The 15,994-nt window shown below is 37.5% G+C and overlaps 1 protein-coding gene across 1 annotated transcript in view; it reads left to right on the forward strand.

Annotated features, from left to right (window-relative positions):
• Positions 1 to 15,994, forward strand: part of ADAMTSL3 (ADAMTS like 3) — a gene marked incomplete at both ends in the record, with an annotated part of 180,023 nt that overhangs the window by 13,827 nt on the left and 150,202 nt on the right. The window contains one exon of the mRNA XM_080626663.1: positions 14,646 to 14,765. Within this exon, the coding sequence (XP_080482789.1) occupies positions 14,646 to 14,765 (120 nt within the window). The remainder of the gene's footprint in view (positions 1 to 14,645; positions 14,766 to 15,994) is intronic.

Genomic DNA, 15,994 nt, shown 5'->3' on the forward strand with positions numbered 1-15,994 from the left:
CAGGAACTATAAAAAGCTTGTATAAAGGCAGAGAATAATTACAGCCTGATTCAGGCCAACAAGTTGGCGTTTTTCACTATAATCAGGATAAAAGAACATCTCTCTTGGCAAAAAGGACTGGGGCTCTGAAATAAAGATGTTCTGGACTGATAATTCGAAGTACAGCCAAACTTGCAAAGAAATACACAGGTTAAGATTTATATTTTGGTCTTGTTATTTAAAATTGATGCATTTAGGCTTTGTATAAGAACATTTTACTCTGTATAGAGGGCAGAGGAAGCCAGGCTTGTAAAAAGTGCAAATGAAAACAGGATTACTGCCACAGTTAACTTCAGCACGACTTAACTGTGACAGTGAGACTATCTTATTGTTTACAATTTGTAAAGCAGTGGAGAGTGATGTATAATTATGCGGGATAAGAACAGATCAACTGAACACAGTATCTCACACCACTGTTTGCAAATTCACTAGATTGTGCAGGTTCCAGCTTCAGTAGCTTCTAGTGTCATGGTCTGAGAAGTCGTAGATGCATAGGGCAAAAGGAATCCTCTGCAATTAAATAAAAGGGTGGATGAATTTATTTCCCTGCCTTTGCACAGTCCATTGTTCTTGGATTCTGTCTGTATTTTGAAAAGTCTTAGAATGCTAAAGACAAACATATGAGAATCTGGAACCATGCTAAAGCTTTAGATATTGTACTGTTAGCGTTGGCCTCCTAGCTCACATTAGCTTGTACTGGCAAACTAAGAGCTGACTGTGGATAAGAAAATTCAGGGGAGGTTATTGCCACAGATCCATCCAAAAGTGCTCAGGAATACTTGAAAAATATTCTGGAGGAAAAGTGCCCTTTTGTAAATCTTCAAAATTAAACTGTGCTGTCAAGTATTCTGTTTAACTTTATGTGTAAATGGTACTGGTAAAATAGAAGCTGCTAGGTATGCAAGAATAGGTGTTTTTGCACTCCCGGTTAGAAATGAGACATGTACTGGGAACTTCACGTTTCCCCTTGCCTTGCTGTTTTTAAAAGTAGTGAGTGGAGTACCCCTTGTCCTACAAGAGGGATGACAGCTTTCCAAAAGACAAGGTCAAGTGTACGAACCAAAATGATGTGTACTCTTAGAATTCAGTATATAAAAGCTCCTTTTGAAAAGCTGTTCCTTAGTAGCTGTCCTGCTTCTGAGAGAAATGGGTGTTGTGCGCTTTGATGAAGCAGGGGAGGCTGAATGTCTTGCCTTCTAAATGGTGTCTATCACTTAAAGCTGACTGCTGCTCGTTTTGCATGGAAGACAAATGTATTGTCTTAGATTAGATTAGATTGTAGCAGCAGCAACAATAAATCGGTCCATCCACAGTGTTTTCAGTACTGGTCAAGGTAGCAGTGCTTTTAAGTAGCTTAGTTACAGCCTCTACTTAGTGTTCAGTTGTGTCTAGTATTCAGTTGCCAGTAGACTCAGTGAAATGCCAGTAACTAGGTACATGCTGAAAAGTTATTACCCCCTACAGTTAGCTTCTTCAAACTGCTAAGGAGAGAAGGAAACGAGACAATTTATCTACTAGCCATCTGCTATGCCGTCAAAAACTCCACAATGTGGTCTTCCAGAGGAGTAAAATTATTCTGCTAAATTTCCTGTAGAATGATAATCATTATTGGAAAGCAATGCATGACTTATGACACGTCTCAGTTCATCTGTCCTGGGAGCTATCCATTGTACGTTCGCATCTGCTTCTGTACACCCACACAGGATGGGAAGATATTCCTCCACAGGAAGGTCTTCCGTTCCCTCAGTGTGCAGGTGGTATGTATTGGCAAATCACATATTGTGGATGTGGTAGCCAAGTTCCCAGAGTAATGCATACATAGTGGAGCAATCCACTCAACTTCAGCTGTTTGAATGAGAATAAAAGATGACTGACTAGGAATAAAATCACATGGCCTTTCATTGTTCCTTCTGTGATACCTTTTTTAATCAGTTGTACTTGCTACTGGTTTCATTTGAAATACCATTACAGGATTAAAAATGGTATGTTAGTGAGATTAGTCACAGTGAAGACACTTGGTGCTTTAAATATTTAAAAAGAAAATGCAGAGCATTTTAGTGGGCATCATACTTAATTCCAAAACACGAGACAATGTCTTGCCTTTGGATTACAGATGTTATTCAGTGTTGTTTTCATCCTCCTTCTGTTGTCATGTTCATTTTGAATGTCTTTCTGTAATCACCTGGAACATTTTAGAACTGCTTAATGGAATTTCTTCGCTGGTCATGGAAGATGGGTGATAAAGTTGTAGTGTTGAAACTATCCTGATTAGGGCACGGATCCTGTTCTGAATTAGCAATTTCTATTTTCATTCGTTGTCTGACTTGCTCAGTTGTGTCTTTGAACATTTCAGCAATTCTGGTTCGTTCAAAGGATTTATTTCATTTTTTCCAGCAGCAGATTCTGTGTTTATCTTTTCTCACCTCGGTAAGAGCCCTTTCCCCTTCACCATTATCAGTCGTCCAGCTTTACTGTACACGTTGTACATTAAACTAATGACCATTAGTCTTAACAGTTGTCAGGGAACAGATGCCTGCAGTGCCTGTTGTGGGCTTTTAATTGCTCTGTTTTTTTACCGATAAAACACAGTTATCTAAGTAGTGGCTTATTAGTAAATGTACTTGTGAAATACTGTCAGTTAAAGCTAGTAGATGAATTGTGACCAGGAAGGGGACAATCCTCAGATTAATGGTAGGTCCTCTGTCATTTTTGGTCTCTTCTGATTTGAAGACTTACTTTTTTTGTGGGAGTTGCTTCTGCTTCTTTTGTTGCATTTATTGCTTTTTGTTCACTTACTGACCTTTTTCTAGTCAGCCTTTGCTTTCTTAATGCTGGACAGTGCGTCTGGCTCAACACAATGCACAGTTAAAACCTTGCCCTGCTTGAGATGCTTTCCCTGGCAAGCGGCAGAGGCAAAGTACACTTGGAGAACCACCCTCTTTCCACCACAAAAAAAAAAAAATTGAAATGAGAAAATGGATGGATCAAAGATGTCAAGAACTGGCATCACTGGGCTGAGGGAATAGTTAAGCTGAGATTTAAATGAGGCTAAAACAAATATGTAATAGTATGGATGCATGCTTGGAGAAGTGAGTTGCAGTGTTTGAACAGTGGGCCTGGATCAGGGAAAGCATTTCAGCAGCAGCAGATCAGGTGGGAATTATCAGGATTCTGGAAGTCAGTGGCAATCATTTCAAAGTGATAGATGACAGAGATGCTAATAAGACAAAAATAATTTCTTAGGGAAAAATAGCTTCTTAGGGAATAGTGTGCTTTACCCGTTGGTTGGTGTATCAGTATTCCTGACATTGCTAAAGCACAAAAAGCTTAAAAGCTCTAGAGTATTTGCAAAAATGCACTTGAGACTTAGAGACTGTGTGCTGTGAACAGCTTCTTTTGGGAATTTCTCTTTAAAATCCTGCTGAAACAGGTGTGCACACATGGAGGGAGCTTGGCTGAAAGGCATTCACCTCATGTGCCTTATTAATAGCCTTAAACCAACATTCCTAAAGCAGAGCCATGACCATTTAACTGCTTCCTTATTGTGAAAATGTGCCTGACTTAGTCAATGTGCTAGGCTGCTCAGTCCATAAACCCTGCAAAAGGACTTACTGCCATGGAGAATGAAGAGGAGACGAAGAACTGGGTTAATATCACTAAAATTATCAGAAGTTATGGAAAACTAGTGGTGGAAAAGTCACATTTTCCTCACCATGTGTTAGACACATTCATGTGCTGGGCTGTTGTAAATCACAAGTTGGCCTGAGAGTGAACATCTGGCAGTGGCATTCTCTACAGTCTAATTTCTTTCAGGTGAGAAAAGATTCATCAGCTAGAGGTAGCAGGGAAGATAACCATTTTGATTATTTACACTCTTATTTAGTGTGGTCTGTCTTTGTAACTAGAACTTCAGGATGTCTCCCAACCCGCTTCCCTCTTTGAGGATGTGTTGACAAGATGGTAGCTGGTGCTGTCAGTGCTCTGCTGAAAAAGGTGGATGAACAGTATTAGCCCAAGCTCTCCCATTCCATGGGAATGTGTTTAGAAATGTTTTGGTCATTTGTGAGTGCTGTTAGGCCACCACACACCACCTTTCACATCCTTTTTGAGGAAAGGGGAGAAAATTGTTTCTGATCATAAAGGACAGTGTAATATAGCACGAAAAACCTCTTACAGACCCCCCAAAGACCTAGATCAGAAGCTAGGCAGGTTCAGAGCAAAAATGTACAGAATTTTAGCAATGAAAGTAATTAAATGTGGAAATAATGTATATATTGGGTGTACTCTCTCTTCCTTGATAAATTCTAAACTGATTGAATCTTTTAGAAGATGTTTCCTATTTTATGAAGAAGCAATGAACTTGGTGAAGAAATGTCTTCACTCAGAACCATGGCCTGTGTTGTGCAGGTCATGTTAGTGCCTTTGGAACGTGCAAGAGAAGTTCTGGCGCCAGTTTTCCTTTTACTTGAGCAATTTCCCTCTTAATCTACATTCACAAGCTTTTACACAGCCTTATATGTGTGTGTATTCTTTGTGAAGTCATTGAAGTAGGTCAGCAAACACTGTAGATCGATAAAGATTGTTCTGGCCTCCTGTGTTATTTTACTTTGTTATTTTAGTGTAGCTGAATGACCTTTGTGTGTATGACTTAAGTATATTCTTTTTGAGGGATATTTGTATCCTACAGGAAACTGATTTGACTTGTCTGAAAAGGAATCTTGCCATCTTATTCTTCATATTACTGGATCTTATCCCTGTTTACATTGTATTTATAGGGCTCTGAGGGTCTCATTCATTGAGATCTTTTGTTATGATAGATACTTATTATCAGAAACCTTTTGTCTTCCTAATCTGTTGAAGTTGCTTAGTTGCATACCCTTGGTTCTCCTGGTTGAGTTTTGGGCTATTTGATCTTCAGATAGTTGCACCAAAGATGTATTTTCTTACTGGAAAATTATTCCAGTTCTTGGTGGCTGAGAGTTTGCCTGTTGCCAGGTCTATTTCTGTTACGAGTCTTTGCAGTCATTTACAGTAGCAGAGCAATTCTTTACATTTCATCTACCTGTTCAGTTCATGATAAACACTATGCTGTTGCTGATGACAATATTGCATAAACAGTATGCAATGAAGAAAAATTACTAGTGCTACGGCAGGCTTTTTTGAGGGCTGAATACTTGCCAATTTTCCCCTGCCACCTGAATCAGAAGCAGATGTACTGAGATTGAGGGCAGGGAGAAAATTCCCTGTCATGAGCAACGAAAGGCATGGCAGTGGCCCGCAATGTATGATACAGTCATTGTTCAGCCTTCCCCAAGTTACAGAAGTTTGTTTATAATTGCATTTCTGCACATCTTTAATGTCAAGATCTTCAGAAATTAGCTCTGAAGTATATAGCCATTTAGGATTACTTTTTTTTTCCCCCCTAAGTGCTGTGGTTTTAATACCATTCCATTGCCCCACACATTTCCCTTCTTTGTGTTTTCATTATGCAACAGGAATTCTCTTAAAAATCTGGATCTGCCACTAGTTCTAGCAGGTGTTTGGCTTCTGAGTGCCAGAGTTTTTTTCCTTATGCAGCTCATGGATGAGAATTTCATTGCCCTTAGGTGCAATTTCAACTGAAGTATATGAAAAGCATGTTACTATGTCAGTTCAAATTATATCACTGTTAAAGAAAAAACTCAAAAGGAAATTAAATATAAATAATCACACTAACATAACATAACATTAATAACATTAAGGTTATAATTTAAATGAGAAGAATCAGGAAAATCTGACTCAGGAGTCCCGTGTCATTCTTAGCCAGACTCTCCTGAGAGCAGCCATTGTAAAATGAGGATAATGACAACTTTGAGTCATTTGAGATAGTATATAAGAACTAAGTTTATATTCTGACTCTGAGTAATACACTGTGTAGGAACTAAGTATTGTGTAAAGTCTTGTATCCTACTTTCTCTCATCACTAACCTATTTATCTGATAGTGGCTAACAGTTTTTTTTTCAGTACCCAACAATGTGCTGTTTCTGTCCTATTAAACTGTCTCTATATTGACCCATGATTTTTACCTTTTTCCCAGTTCTCTCCCGCATCCCACTGGCGGATGAGTGAGTGGTTGGCTCTGTGGTGTTTAGCTGCCTGCTGGGTTAAGGCACGATACAGAACACTAAAAAGAAATATTATAGGTTATCCTGGTTTCTTTGCTAAGTAGTTTTGTAGCATGTATTTTCTATGGAGATCATAGAAACCTTCAGTGAATGAGAGTTCCATGAGAACATGCTTCAATACTGCTTGATTTATGACAAGGGCTTGACTTATGACAAGAATTTTTCCAATTATTAAGTTACTAAATATAGAATAAAATGAGGGGCTTGTTTGGAAGTGGAACATGTGGTGACAAAAGGGATAAAAAAAATCTTTTTTAATGACTTTAGTCACCTACGTCTGTCTAGCTTGCAAGACTTTAAAGAAGTTTTAATGAAATAGTATTTTCTGTCTCATTTCCAGATTATTTTTACAAGATATCCCTTCCCTTTCACTGTTTGAGGCACAGAGGACTGTGCAAGAGGATTTTAGTAAAACTTCAATCTTTAAAACAAAAAAGTGAAAGCATTCCCCAAGCACACCCCTTTCCCCCAAAGCACCAAGCCTCAGATTCTGCAGGTAGAATCTTCCTTCACCATTCAAAGCTGTTGTTAGAATTTCACTTTATAAGACATAAATAAGGATTAATTGTTGAACCAAGACCCTTATATAAAATACATAAAGAAGTAAAGAAACAGCAATCTGCTGTGCATACAGGAGGTATGAGTTCCAGGATGAATTCCCTTCCACACAGCAGGTACAGTCCTTCCTCCCCATACTGCCAGCTCCCCTCAGCCTTTCAGCACCGATGCCACTGGCATCGAAACACAGCCTCTTGGCATCTGTAAGGAGACAGAAAATAGACATCTCACTATGCTGGGAATACAAGTAGTATCAGCCCTGGAGCAGAAAAACAGAAGACTGTGATTAAAATTACTGGCCTTTTTTTGTTAGCTAGTTTCTTCTTTTCCTACTGGTAAATGCATATCTTTGCAAACCTTTTATCTTGTTCTTAGGAGTAGGCTTTGTACATTTTGTATGTGAAACTCTCAGTGGTAATCCTAATACCCAGATTTTATCGTATGTTTTAGCTATATGCTATAAAATTGCTTTTATGTTGGCTCTAAATATTGTTGTGCCCATTCCCCCAAGGCCAAACTAAAGACTTAGGGAAATAATTGGGTATTGCATATTTTGAAAGCAGAATCTGCTCCACAGTCACTAACTTTCTGACAATAATTGGACATGAACTGCTCTAGGGTCATCCCATCAGAGTGCTGTATTTTTCACTTTGGCTCTCGCTTTTGCAAAGCTCAAGAGCATTGAGTATCTCGTGTTATTCACAGTCCTATTAATAAATGTTATATTGCAACGGATGTTGTCCTGCTGCAGATGTATTTGAGTCCTGTAAGGATGTCAGTGGGAACTTTGCCATTGACATCACTAGGAGCAACTTCAGTCTGCTAGTGCAGTTCATTTAAAAGAAAATATTAGACACATCAAATCAATCCTCTGGAAAGAGAGTAGAGTCTGCCTAACACTGAGTTTAGGAGCAGCTTCATTGGAAGAAGGAAAACTCAGGGGTTCATATTTCTTTTGGAAATACGAAACAAAGTTGATATTTAAGCTGGGTTTTGAAACTAAATGAGATTTTGGCTAAATACTACTGCATCTTTTCAGTAAGAAGTTTAATCTTTTAGCCAGACCAAAGCAAGGAAAAACATAAGTAGCTACTGATAAATATCCAAAAGCTTAATCACTAGTATAAATTCCTGAAGGTACAGAAAAAGATTTTCAAAATGTGTTGATCTGTCTGCAGACCAAGCTACGCCAAAGAAAATGTATTTACATTTATTCAAGAACAAATTTGGTAGAAATGTCCTTTTGAAAAGACTGAAAGATAGTATCTTAAAACCAAAATGATCTCTGTTATTCTTCCTGTGTTCAGTGTTGGCTTTAATTTGTACAAACCTACAGCATGAAGAAAGGCTTAGTCTATTTTGATGGAAGGATCTTGAGCATATTTATCAGTGGAATGATTCCTAGTGCTTGAATGGGCACAGGATGGACTTCATTTGATCAGCAGAAATGATGTAGGCAGTTGTTTTCTTCCACTTATAAATATGGCTGTAGTTATAGCTTAAATTCAGTTTACATTCATAGATGCTATTCAGGCAAGAGCTGAATTTTCAGTTTCTAAGTTGCTTACTGACAGCATTTTACTTTGTCATAAATAGGCTTATACAAAATACTTCTGAATTCTTTTGCTTATCTATGTATGTATCTTCAAATTAGAGTCACGTTTACCCAAGTTTGTTTTATTTCTATGTGTTCTAAACAGGTCTAAAATGAGAGATGAGAGAAAAATCATTAGATTTGGGCTTAAATCAAATATGTCAGAAGTTTGCCTTTAACTAATACAGAGCATACACCATGGGGAACGCAATACTTGAGAGACACTTGAGTTCCCTCTGTGGAAGAAGTTTTGGTTCAGTCTTTCAGGTTGTGTTGGCATCTCACCTGTATCTTCCCTGATGAAATCTGAGAGTTGTGTCAGTGTTTGAGGGCTCTTTTGTGAAGAAGTGTGTCTTTCATCAGTTCAGCTGAGTCCTTTTTTGTTTTTGTTTTTTTTTTTTTTTTTTTTTTTTAGAAGGATCACGTTTATAGTTTAATTCTGGTTTGAAATGCTGGCCTCTTAGTTTAATATTAATAATTAAATAATTGGCCTGGTCTCCAGAAATACTGAGCTGCTGGCAGCCTCTGTGGAAACTCTGTTCACTTGCTGGGTGTTTAAATGTTTCGGAGTGTCTAGCATTAGGAAGCTGTTTCTGTAAATCTTGGCCATGGCAAAAGCTATTCTGAGTTTGCTAGGTATTTATTCATCAAGATTGCTTGCTCTGGAGATATCTGAAGTTCTGAATTGTTAATGTGACCTTGTTTGTCTGCTTACACACTTCATGTTTTGATGAAGCTCGAGTGCTATGCTCTGTCTAACGTTTTTGTGCTGGAGTCCTTGAAAATCCATTCAACTGAACGGCTACTTAACTGGTATATTACTTCCCTGGGGCATAGATTATATGCTACAGCAGCTTAGTAGACAGATATTTAACTTGAATTAAATGAGAAGACACACATTTTGGTATATGATTGGACTTGCAATGCATATTAATTTGACAAGCATGTATTTACAAGTCATTAAGAATGCAGATAGTTTTTCCCACTTTACCTGTTTTTACCATCTTTTTTCTTAGAACAGTGATTTTTGGAAGCTAATGCTCTCAAGACCCTGCCCAGTTTTCCCCTTTCAGCAAGGACTAATCAAAGAGCCACAAAACTATAGGAAGCCAACTGCCTTCACTGTGCTGGTCTGTTTTTTATAGAATTTACTTTGGGTAGGATAGTGCAGTTGTGCACACATGTATAAAGCTTTAGGTGACTAGACCTTTATCCTTTGTCTGCTTCTCTTCAAAAATAAGATATTGGGCATTTTCAGGAAGTGTGGTATTTTGTTATCTTTGGCGTTTAAAGTAGATAATTTTGGAGTTTTAATCTTCTTCATTACACAAAATGGTTTGTTCTCATCATGCTCTCAATTTTAGCAAGAACACAGGTTTAGACAGGGAATGACTGATTTAAATCTAGATAATGCTGATTTGCATTCAGAAGTGTACATAAGAGCATAGTTCTTATTCTTAATGTGGTTCTTGTTGCCAACAAACTCTAAAATTAAAAATTCCTCTGTACCTGAAAGATAAGTGTTTGATTTCTAGCTATGTTCAAGTCATTTGAGATACTCCATCTGTTTTCTCATCTTCTTGACCTTCACTACTCAGGCTTAGCAGAAAGCTCACTTTCTAAAGCTGTTGCTGTTTATATATAAATATGGAACAATTACAGTGATTAAATAGAATAATGGCTTGTTATTATGAGGTCCAGTTGAACTTTTTCATAGCCTTTGTATCAAGTGATCCCTTAGGATTGTACACTAAATTACATTTTTTAATTTATCTGGAATTACAATAGCAGTTTAAATCCTTGGATGAAATTGTTAATCTGTTACTTGGAAGGAATGACGGATGATTAATATTTGTAATTTTCAGTCATAGGGCAGCTCTACATTTTAGTGATTGCTCTGATTCAGTAATTACAAATGAGTTGGGTGGCAATAGTTAATATGAATCCTGGCTATTAAGGAAAAAAAAAGAGCAGTTACAGTAATTAGCATGGTGATTTCAGAGTGTGCTAATGGAATTCCTTTTTGGTCAAACTGAACCAGAAGATGTGCCCCAGCAGCACACCTACTGTGCTTTGGTCACTGAGAGATACACAGTCCATAGGAGCTAGTTGAAAGTAAGTCCCTCACCTTAAAGTATGCTTTATGTGGGCATCTGGTCCTGCACACTATTTTTATCTGCAGATTCAGTTCTACTTGGCCACGCTACTTGCTAATGTCAGCATTGGCTGGGAAGCACTCAGTAATCATCCCTCTTTCAGTAATGTAATAAAATATAGAATACCCAAATCCAGCAACTTCAACTCAGGCAGATGCTTCTAGTCAGGGTAGAATATAGAGCAGTGAAACTGGGCAGCAGTAAAAATGACAACATGAAACTCTCAGTGGAAGAAGATCTAAAATCCAGAAGCTTGGATATAAGCTATTCATGTTGTCTTCTGCAACTGAAAGTGGGAGAGTTATTTAGTCTTTAAGCACTCAGGTGGGGAGTGATGAGTGAGGAAGCAATTGCAACCTGAGATCAAAGCTGTGCTCACAGTATAAGCCTTTGAATAAGAACAGAGCCATTTTACACTTCCCAGAACCTACATACCTTATCTACTTATCAGGGTAGTTCTCCTTCCTCACACAGGTGGAATGATGTAGCATGGAAGACATATATTATTTTTTTGGTTTCTTACTAATGAGTTACATGTTTTGATTAACCAATGCCTGGAGAGATTTTCAAACACTGATCTGTTTCTAAATTTCCAAATTTTCTAAACTTCTAAACTTTCTTCTAAATTTTCTTCTTTGTCATACTTTCTTGCTCCCTGATAGACCAATTTCAATGAATTTTGTGCAGTGATTGTTATTATATCTTGTTTGGCTACATTATCACCTTCTGCTCTCTTCATATGCTTAAGATCATCATAAAAGCTGTTTTAAAATGCCTGTTCTAAACCTTAAGCATACTTGTTTAACTTAATCTTTAACTTAAAGCTATTAACATTAAACTGGCCATTAAACAGACTTATAACACTAGCATGAAACATAATTGTTTTCTGAATCTTGCACTTGCAGTCTAGTTTGAAACATGAATTTATATCAGATTAGCTAAGTCATTCAGAGATGATCCCAAATATACTATAAAACCAGAGATTGTTGAAATTTGAATTATGTTTAAGCGAAAATGCCCATAGAAATATAAAAGCCTCACAAGGAATGTTGGTAGATTCCTCAGTGGGGAATAAAGTGGACTAAGTGGGAACAGTGCATTTTGTGTTCAGTATGAATGAAAGTGCATTGGACCTGTGCAGCTTATTTGAAGGTACCTGTATCTAGAGGGAAAAGATGTTTTTCTGCTACTTTGGTAAGGCAATACGAAAGAGTTCTGTGAGCATTTGAAGCTTTGATTATTTTTTTAACTGTGCTTATTGATTTGGGTTGTTCATCAGCTGTAATTACTTGGCTTCAACATTGGTTTGCCAGGATAAAGTGTTCATAATGTGTTCTTAGTAGGTTTTTATTTTTCATTAAATGCTGTGCTGGATTCTTCCTTACTTTAGTTATATAGGGTAGGTAGCAGTACCTATTGCTGTAGTTAGCAGATCAGTTTCCACTGTAACCTCCTGTGTAACCTTATAAAACGTTCATCGTTTACATTAAATTTTTCCATGCTTGGAAGCCAGGTTTTGCTTGCCTTAATCTAGCAAGCATTCTTCTGCTTTTCTAGTGGCTAGCTGCTCATTAGCTTGTAATACGAAAATTGATGTGTTTGAGAGAAACCCTTAGTTTTTCGTGTCATATTTATTACATTGTTATTTCAGCTTCAAAAGTTGGCATTTTTTTTTTTTATTCAAAGCATAATACTGATGAATGTCCAAAGACTTTCTATTTTAAATATTTAGCTTATGAAGATGGGGAACACAAGCAAGTTAATCATTGCATATCCTACTGACAAATATGTTTCTGGGAATTTAGGCAACAATGTGATATATACATTTATCTAAGAAGTGTGCTGGCTTACTTGGATTCTTTCTGTAGGTTGGGTAGCTCTTTCAAAACTATTGTTATAAATTGCTAGCACTTAACACTATTCTTTCCCAAGTATTTTACAAATATAAACTAAACTTAACAATACACCATTAATATGTGTCAGTTGGTGTTGTAATTGTGGTTTACACCTGAGGACACTGAGGTAGAAAAGTACTTTAACATAGGCCACCCGAGATTTAGAATGCGTATCTCTTATCCATTAGTCCTGTGCTGAAATCATAGGATTACATCATTGCCATATTCCCTCACATAGGATCTATCGATAGCCCAGTGAAACCAGTGGGGAAAAATGCCAGATTATGTCAGCCAGTTTCATGTCTGGGTTATACTTAACATGTCAAGGTTTGCATCAGCTGCAGCCAGCTTGGAAACAGCAAGAAGCATAACTGTGGCCCTTGCTTGCTTTATGGGGAAATTGTTATCAAATGTAGATTTAATCTTCTTATTTTATGGTTTAATTCTGCATAAATAGTCACTTGGCTAAAGTGTGCAAGTGAGACCACTGCTACAATAGGCTTTGTAGAAATGTCATGATAATGTGGACATGAATTGCTCTTATGCAGGCCTGATGAAAAAATCCTCTTTCAAATCTTGTTCAGTCTTGCATGCTAAAATACAACCTTTTACCCTAGCCTAGACATGTCCTTTGCAAGATATTTTTAGTTTATATGAAGATTGCTTGTTTTGAAACAAGTATGTTAATCTAATGCTGTCAGGAATGATGGGGTTTACAGCCTGAGAAGCTGACAGCTTCTTTTGCAGAACAGAGTAAGTAAAAGCAACGTAAGCTTCTCCAGACCTGTATTTTGAATGACATATCATCTGCTTTTTATGAGATAAGTTGTGAGCTTCAGAAAGTGAACTTACTGCAAGAGAGAAACTGCAGCAGGTCCTGCCTTCTTTTTCCACCACAAAGTGCTTAAATTATGTGGATTACTCCTGAACTCTCTAGTTATCTGGCACTGAGATTACACATCTATATTTGGTACAGTTCTAGCCAACAGTCTGGAAACTGGTTGATGGAAACTGCTAGCTTTTATGTAAAATTACAGTGTATATGTCAAAATATAACAAACAATTTAATGAAATCCTATTTATTAAATTGAATCATTGGGAAATGTCCAGCAGAAACTTGCACATTTCAGGCCTTGTTTTCTTCCCTGAAAGGTTGCAACCTTTTGGAAGGTAATTTTCATCTCCTTGCTTTTTCCACTCTCTCCTACCACAGCTGGACTCAATATTCTGCATTCAGAAGATAATTACTTATTTTACCCAGTATGCAAACCAATTAGCTTCCCAGGGTAAAGTTACAATGTAGTAGGAATAATGATGTAAGAGTCTGTGCAGTACCTTTACTACTTCTCTGAGATGCTTTAGAAGTACAGTGTAATGAGAGAGTGTTCAACCAGCATGTTCAGCATGTCTAGCACGTGTCAGGTGCGTTATGATTACTGAATATGCATAGATCAGTTACGCAAAAGCCATTTGTCTAATAAGGTCTCAGGTGTCAGACAGCCCATCCGGAGGTACTGATGCTTAATCTGACACAATTAGCTCCTCTGTAGCTCAAAATGAGCCCTTCTTCCTCTCCCAGTATGATTTTTGCTCTCCACCAACTGTGAATAGCGTACAGAACTGATACACACCACTGCATGGTGTTGGTCCAGCCATTCCTTGCTCCCTTCTGATTTCTTCTTTGCAGTAATATCTGCCTGCAGGATCTGAAAGTTCACTGTCGTGGTTTCATTGGCTACCCTACCTTGAGGAGGCTGGACTAGCTGAGCTTTCAAGATGTCTTCCAGGCTGAGTTATTCTATGGTTTTGTCTTTGTATTTTACTGTAAGAGTAGATACACTGTATTTAACCAAAACCCTGTTACCTGCAGCAGCCAGCAACTGTCCAGTGAAGAATATAAAGAAAGTGTAGCTCAATGTTGCTTTCCAGTGTAGTTTTCAGTGTCTTTCAGCAGTGATGGTTGATAAGCCAGAGATGGTATCTTTGTTTAATAGAGGATTCTGCTATTTGAAGCATCTGGGTTGGTTTTGGACGCCTGTAAGCATTTGGTATATCCTTGTCAGAGACCTCTGTAGCAAAGTATGCATCCAGAAGTCTTGTGCCTGAAAACACATCACTTCACCCCCCCAACCCCCAAAGATTCAAGTCTAATCTCTGTAGTTATATGCATAGAGGCTTTCTTAAATTTTGACTTGTGTTTGCAGTAGCTGTAATGTGACCTTTCTGAATCTCTTACAGACGAGAGCAGAGCAGTCCCAAGGTGCATACTTCTTGCCTGAGTTTGCACTTTCTCCACAGGGGAGTTTTCTTGAGGATACCACGGGGGAACAATTCCTCACGTACCGTTATGATGACCAGGTCAGTATGCCACATGTGAAAATGATAAATTCTCACATTTGTGTAACCCTGAGGTATACATTACTGGGAAACAAACTAAGGTACAAAGTGCGCATTGTCTTTTGAAGGCACATCAAATTCATAGCAAATTGAATAACGCACTACATGAAATGAAAATCAAGGCACTTGTTTGTAGAAAACCACTTCTATTAATAGGATGTAGGAGAACAAGAATGTTTAGTGATGTGTTAATAGATATTTATAGTTAGTTCTGTAAAATATGTAGGATTAGAGGTGGTTGTCCTTTCTGTGAATTGTTTGAGCTATCCTAAATTGTATTATTTCATAGATAAATCAGTACAAGGCAGATCTTGCATTTCCCAGCCTGTGAAAAGTAAGCACATTTTAGTAGTTCATGAAGTTTGCAGAGGGGAAGGTTGAGCGAATCATAAAGAAACAAATGCAAAGTGTAATAATGGATGAAGCAGAGTATTTAGAAAGCAACAAATTATGTATTTTAAAGTTAAAGATCTTTAATGCTTTCTCCAGACCCCTTATGTTAAACGTGGAATATAGATACACATGTAAAGAAAGCAACATGAAAGAAATGCTGTTAATCTTGGCAAAAGATCTAAAGTAAACCTAGGAAATGTGTGGCATGCTGTGGAAATTTACTCATAACACAATGTGTTCCAGAAGTCAGTTGAACTTCACATCAAAACAGTCTGAATTACATTCATAGACACTTACAGTACATTTCTTAAGAAGAGAGAATTTGATAGGAAAAGTTCCCTGTAAAAATGAGAGAGGAGACAAGCTTGCCTTGCAGTCACAAGGTATGCAAGTCAAGTGATTGGCAGCTTTATTTTGAAAGATGGTCTCCTTGCAGGAGAAATGCAGTTTGCTCACCACTTATCTAAAGAGAGAAGAGAGCTGAGATGAATTTATTAAAGCTTTAGGCTGAGTCTCTTTTTAGGAAGGCAAAAGGAAGCAGAAAAGGTCAAATAGAAAGCATGCTGAACTACTGTAATTTATGTGAATTTATTTTAAATATACATACAATACTTCATGCTTTTGCTACCCTATAGTGTTTTGATTATCAACAGAAAAGGTACTTATCTAAGATGCCTCCTGGACCAAACACGTGGGAAGGCAATAACTTACAGGACAATAAAATGCAGGTGCAACTCAGACTGTATTTAATGACAGTAGTTGAAAAACACTATAAAAGTTATACACTTTGATCAATA

This window comes from Psittacula echo, assembly GCF_963264785.1.
Source record: "Psittacula echo genome assembly, chromosome: 10".
Classification (NCBI taxonomy): domain Eukaryota; kingdom Metazoa; phylum Chordata; class Aves; order Psittaciformes; family Psittacidae; genus Psittacula; species Psittacula echo.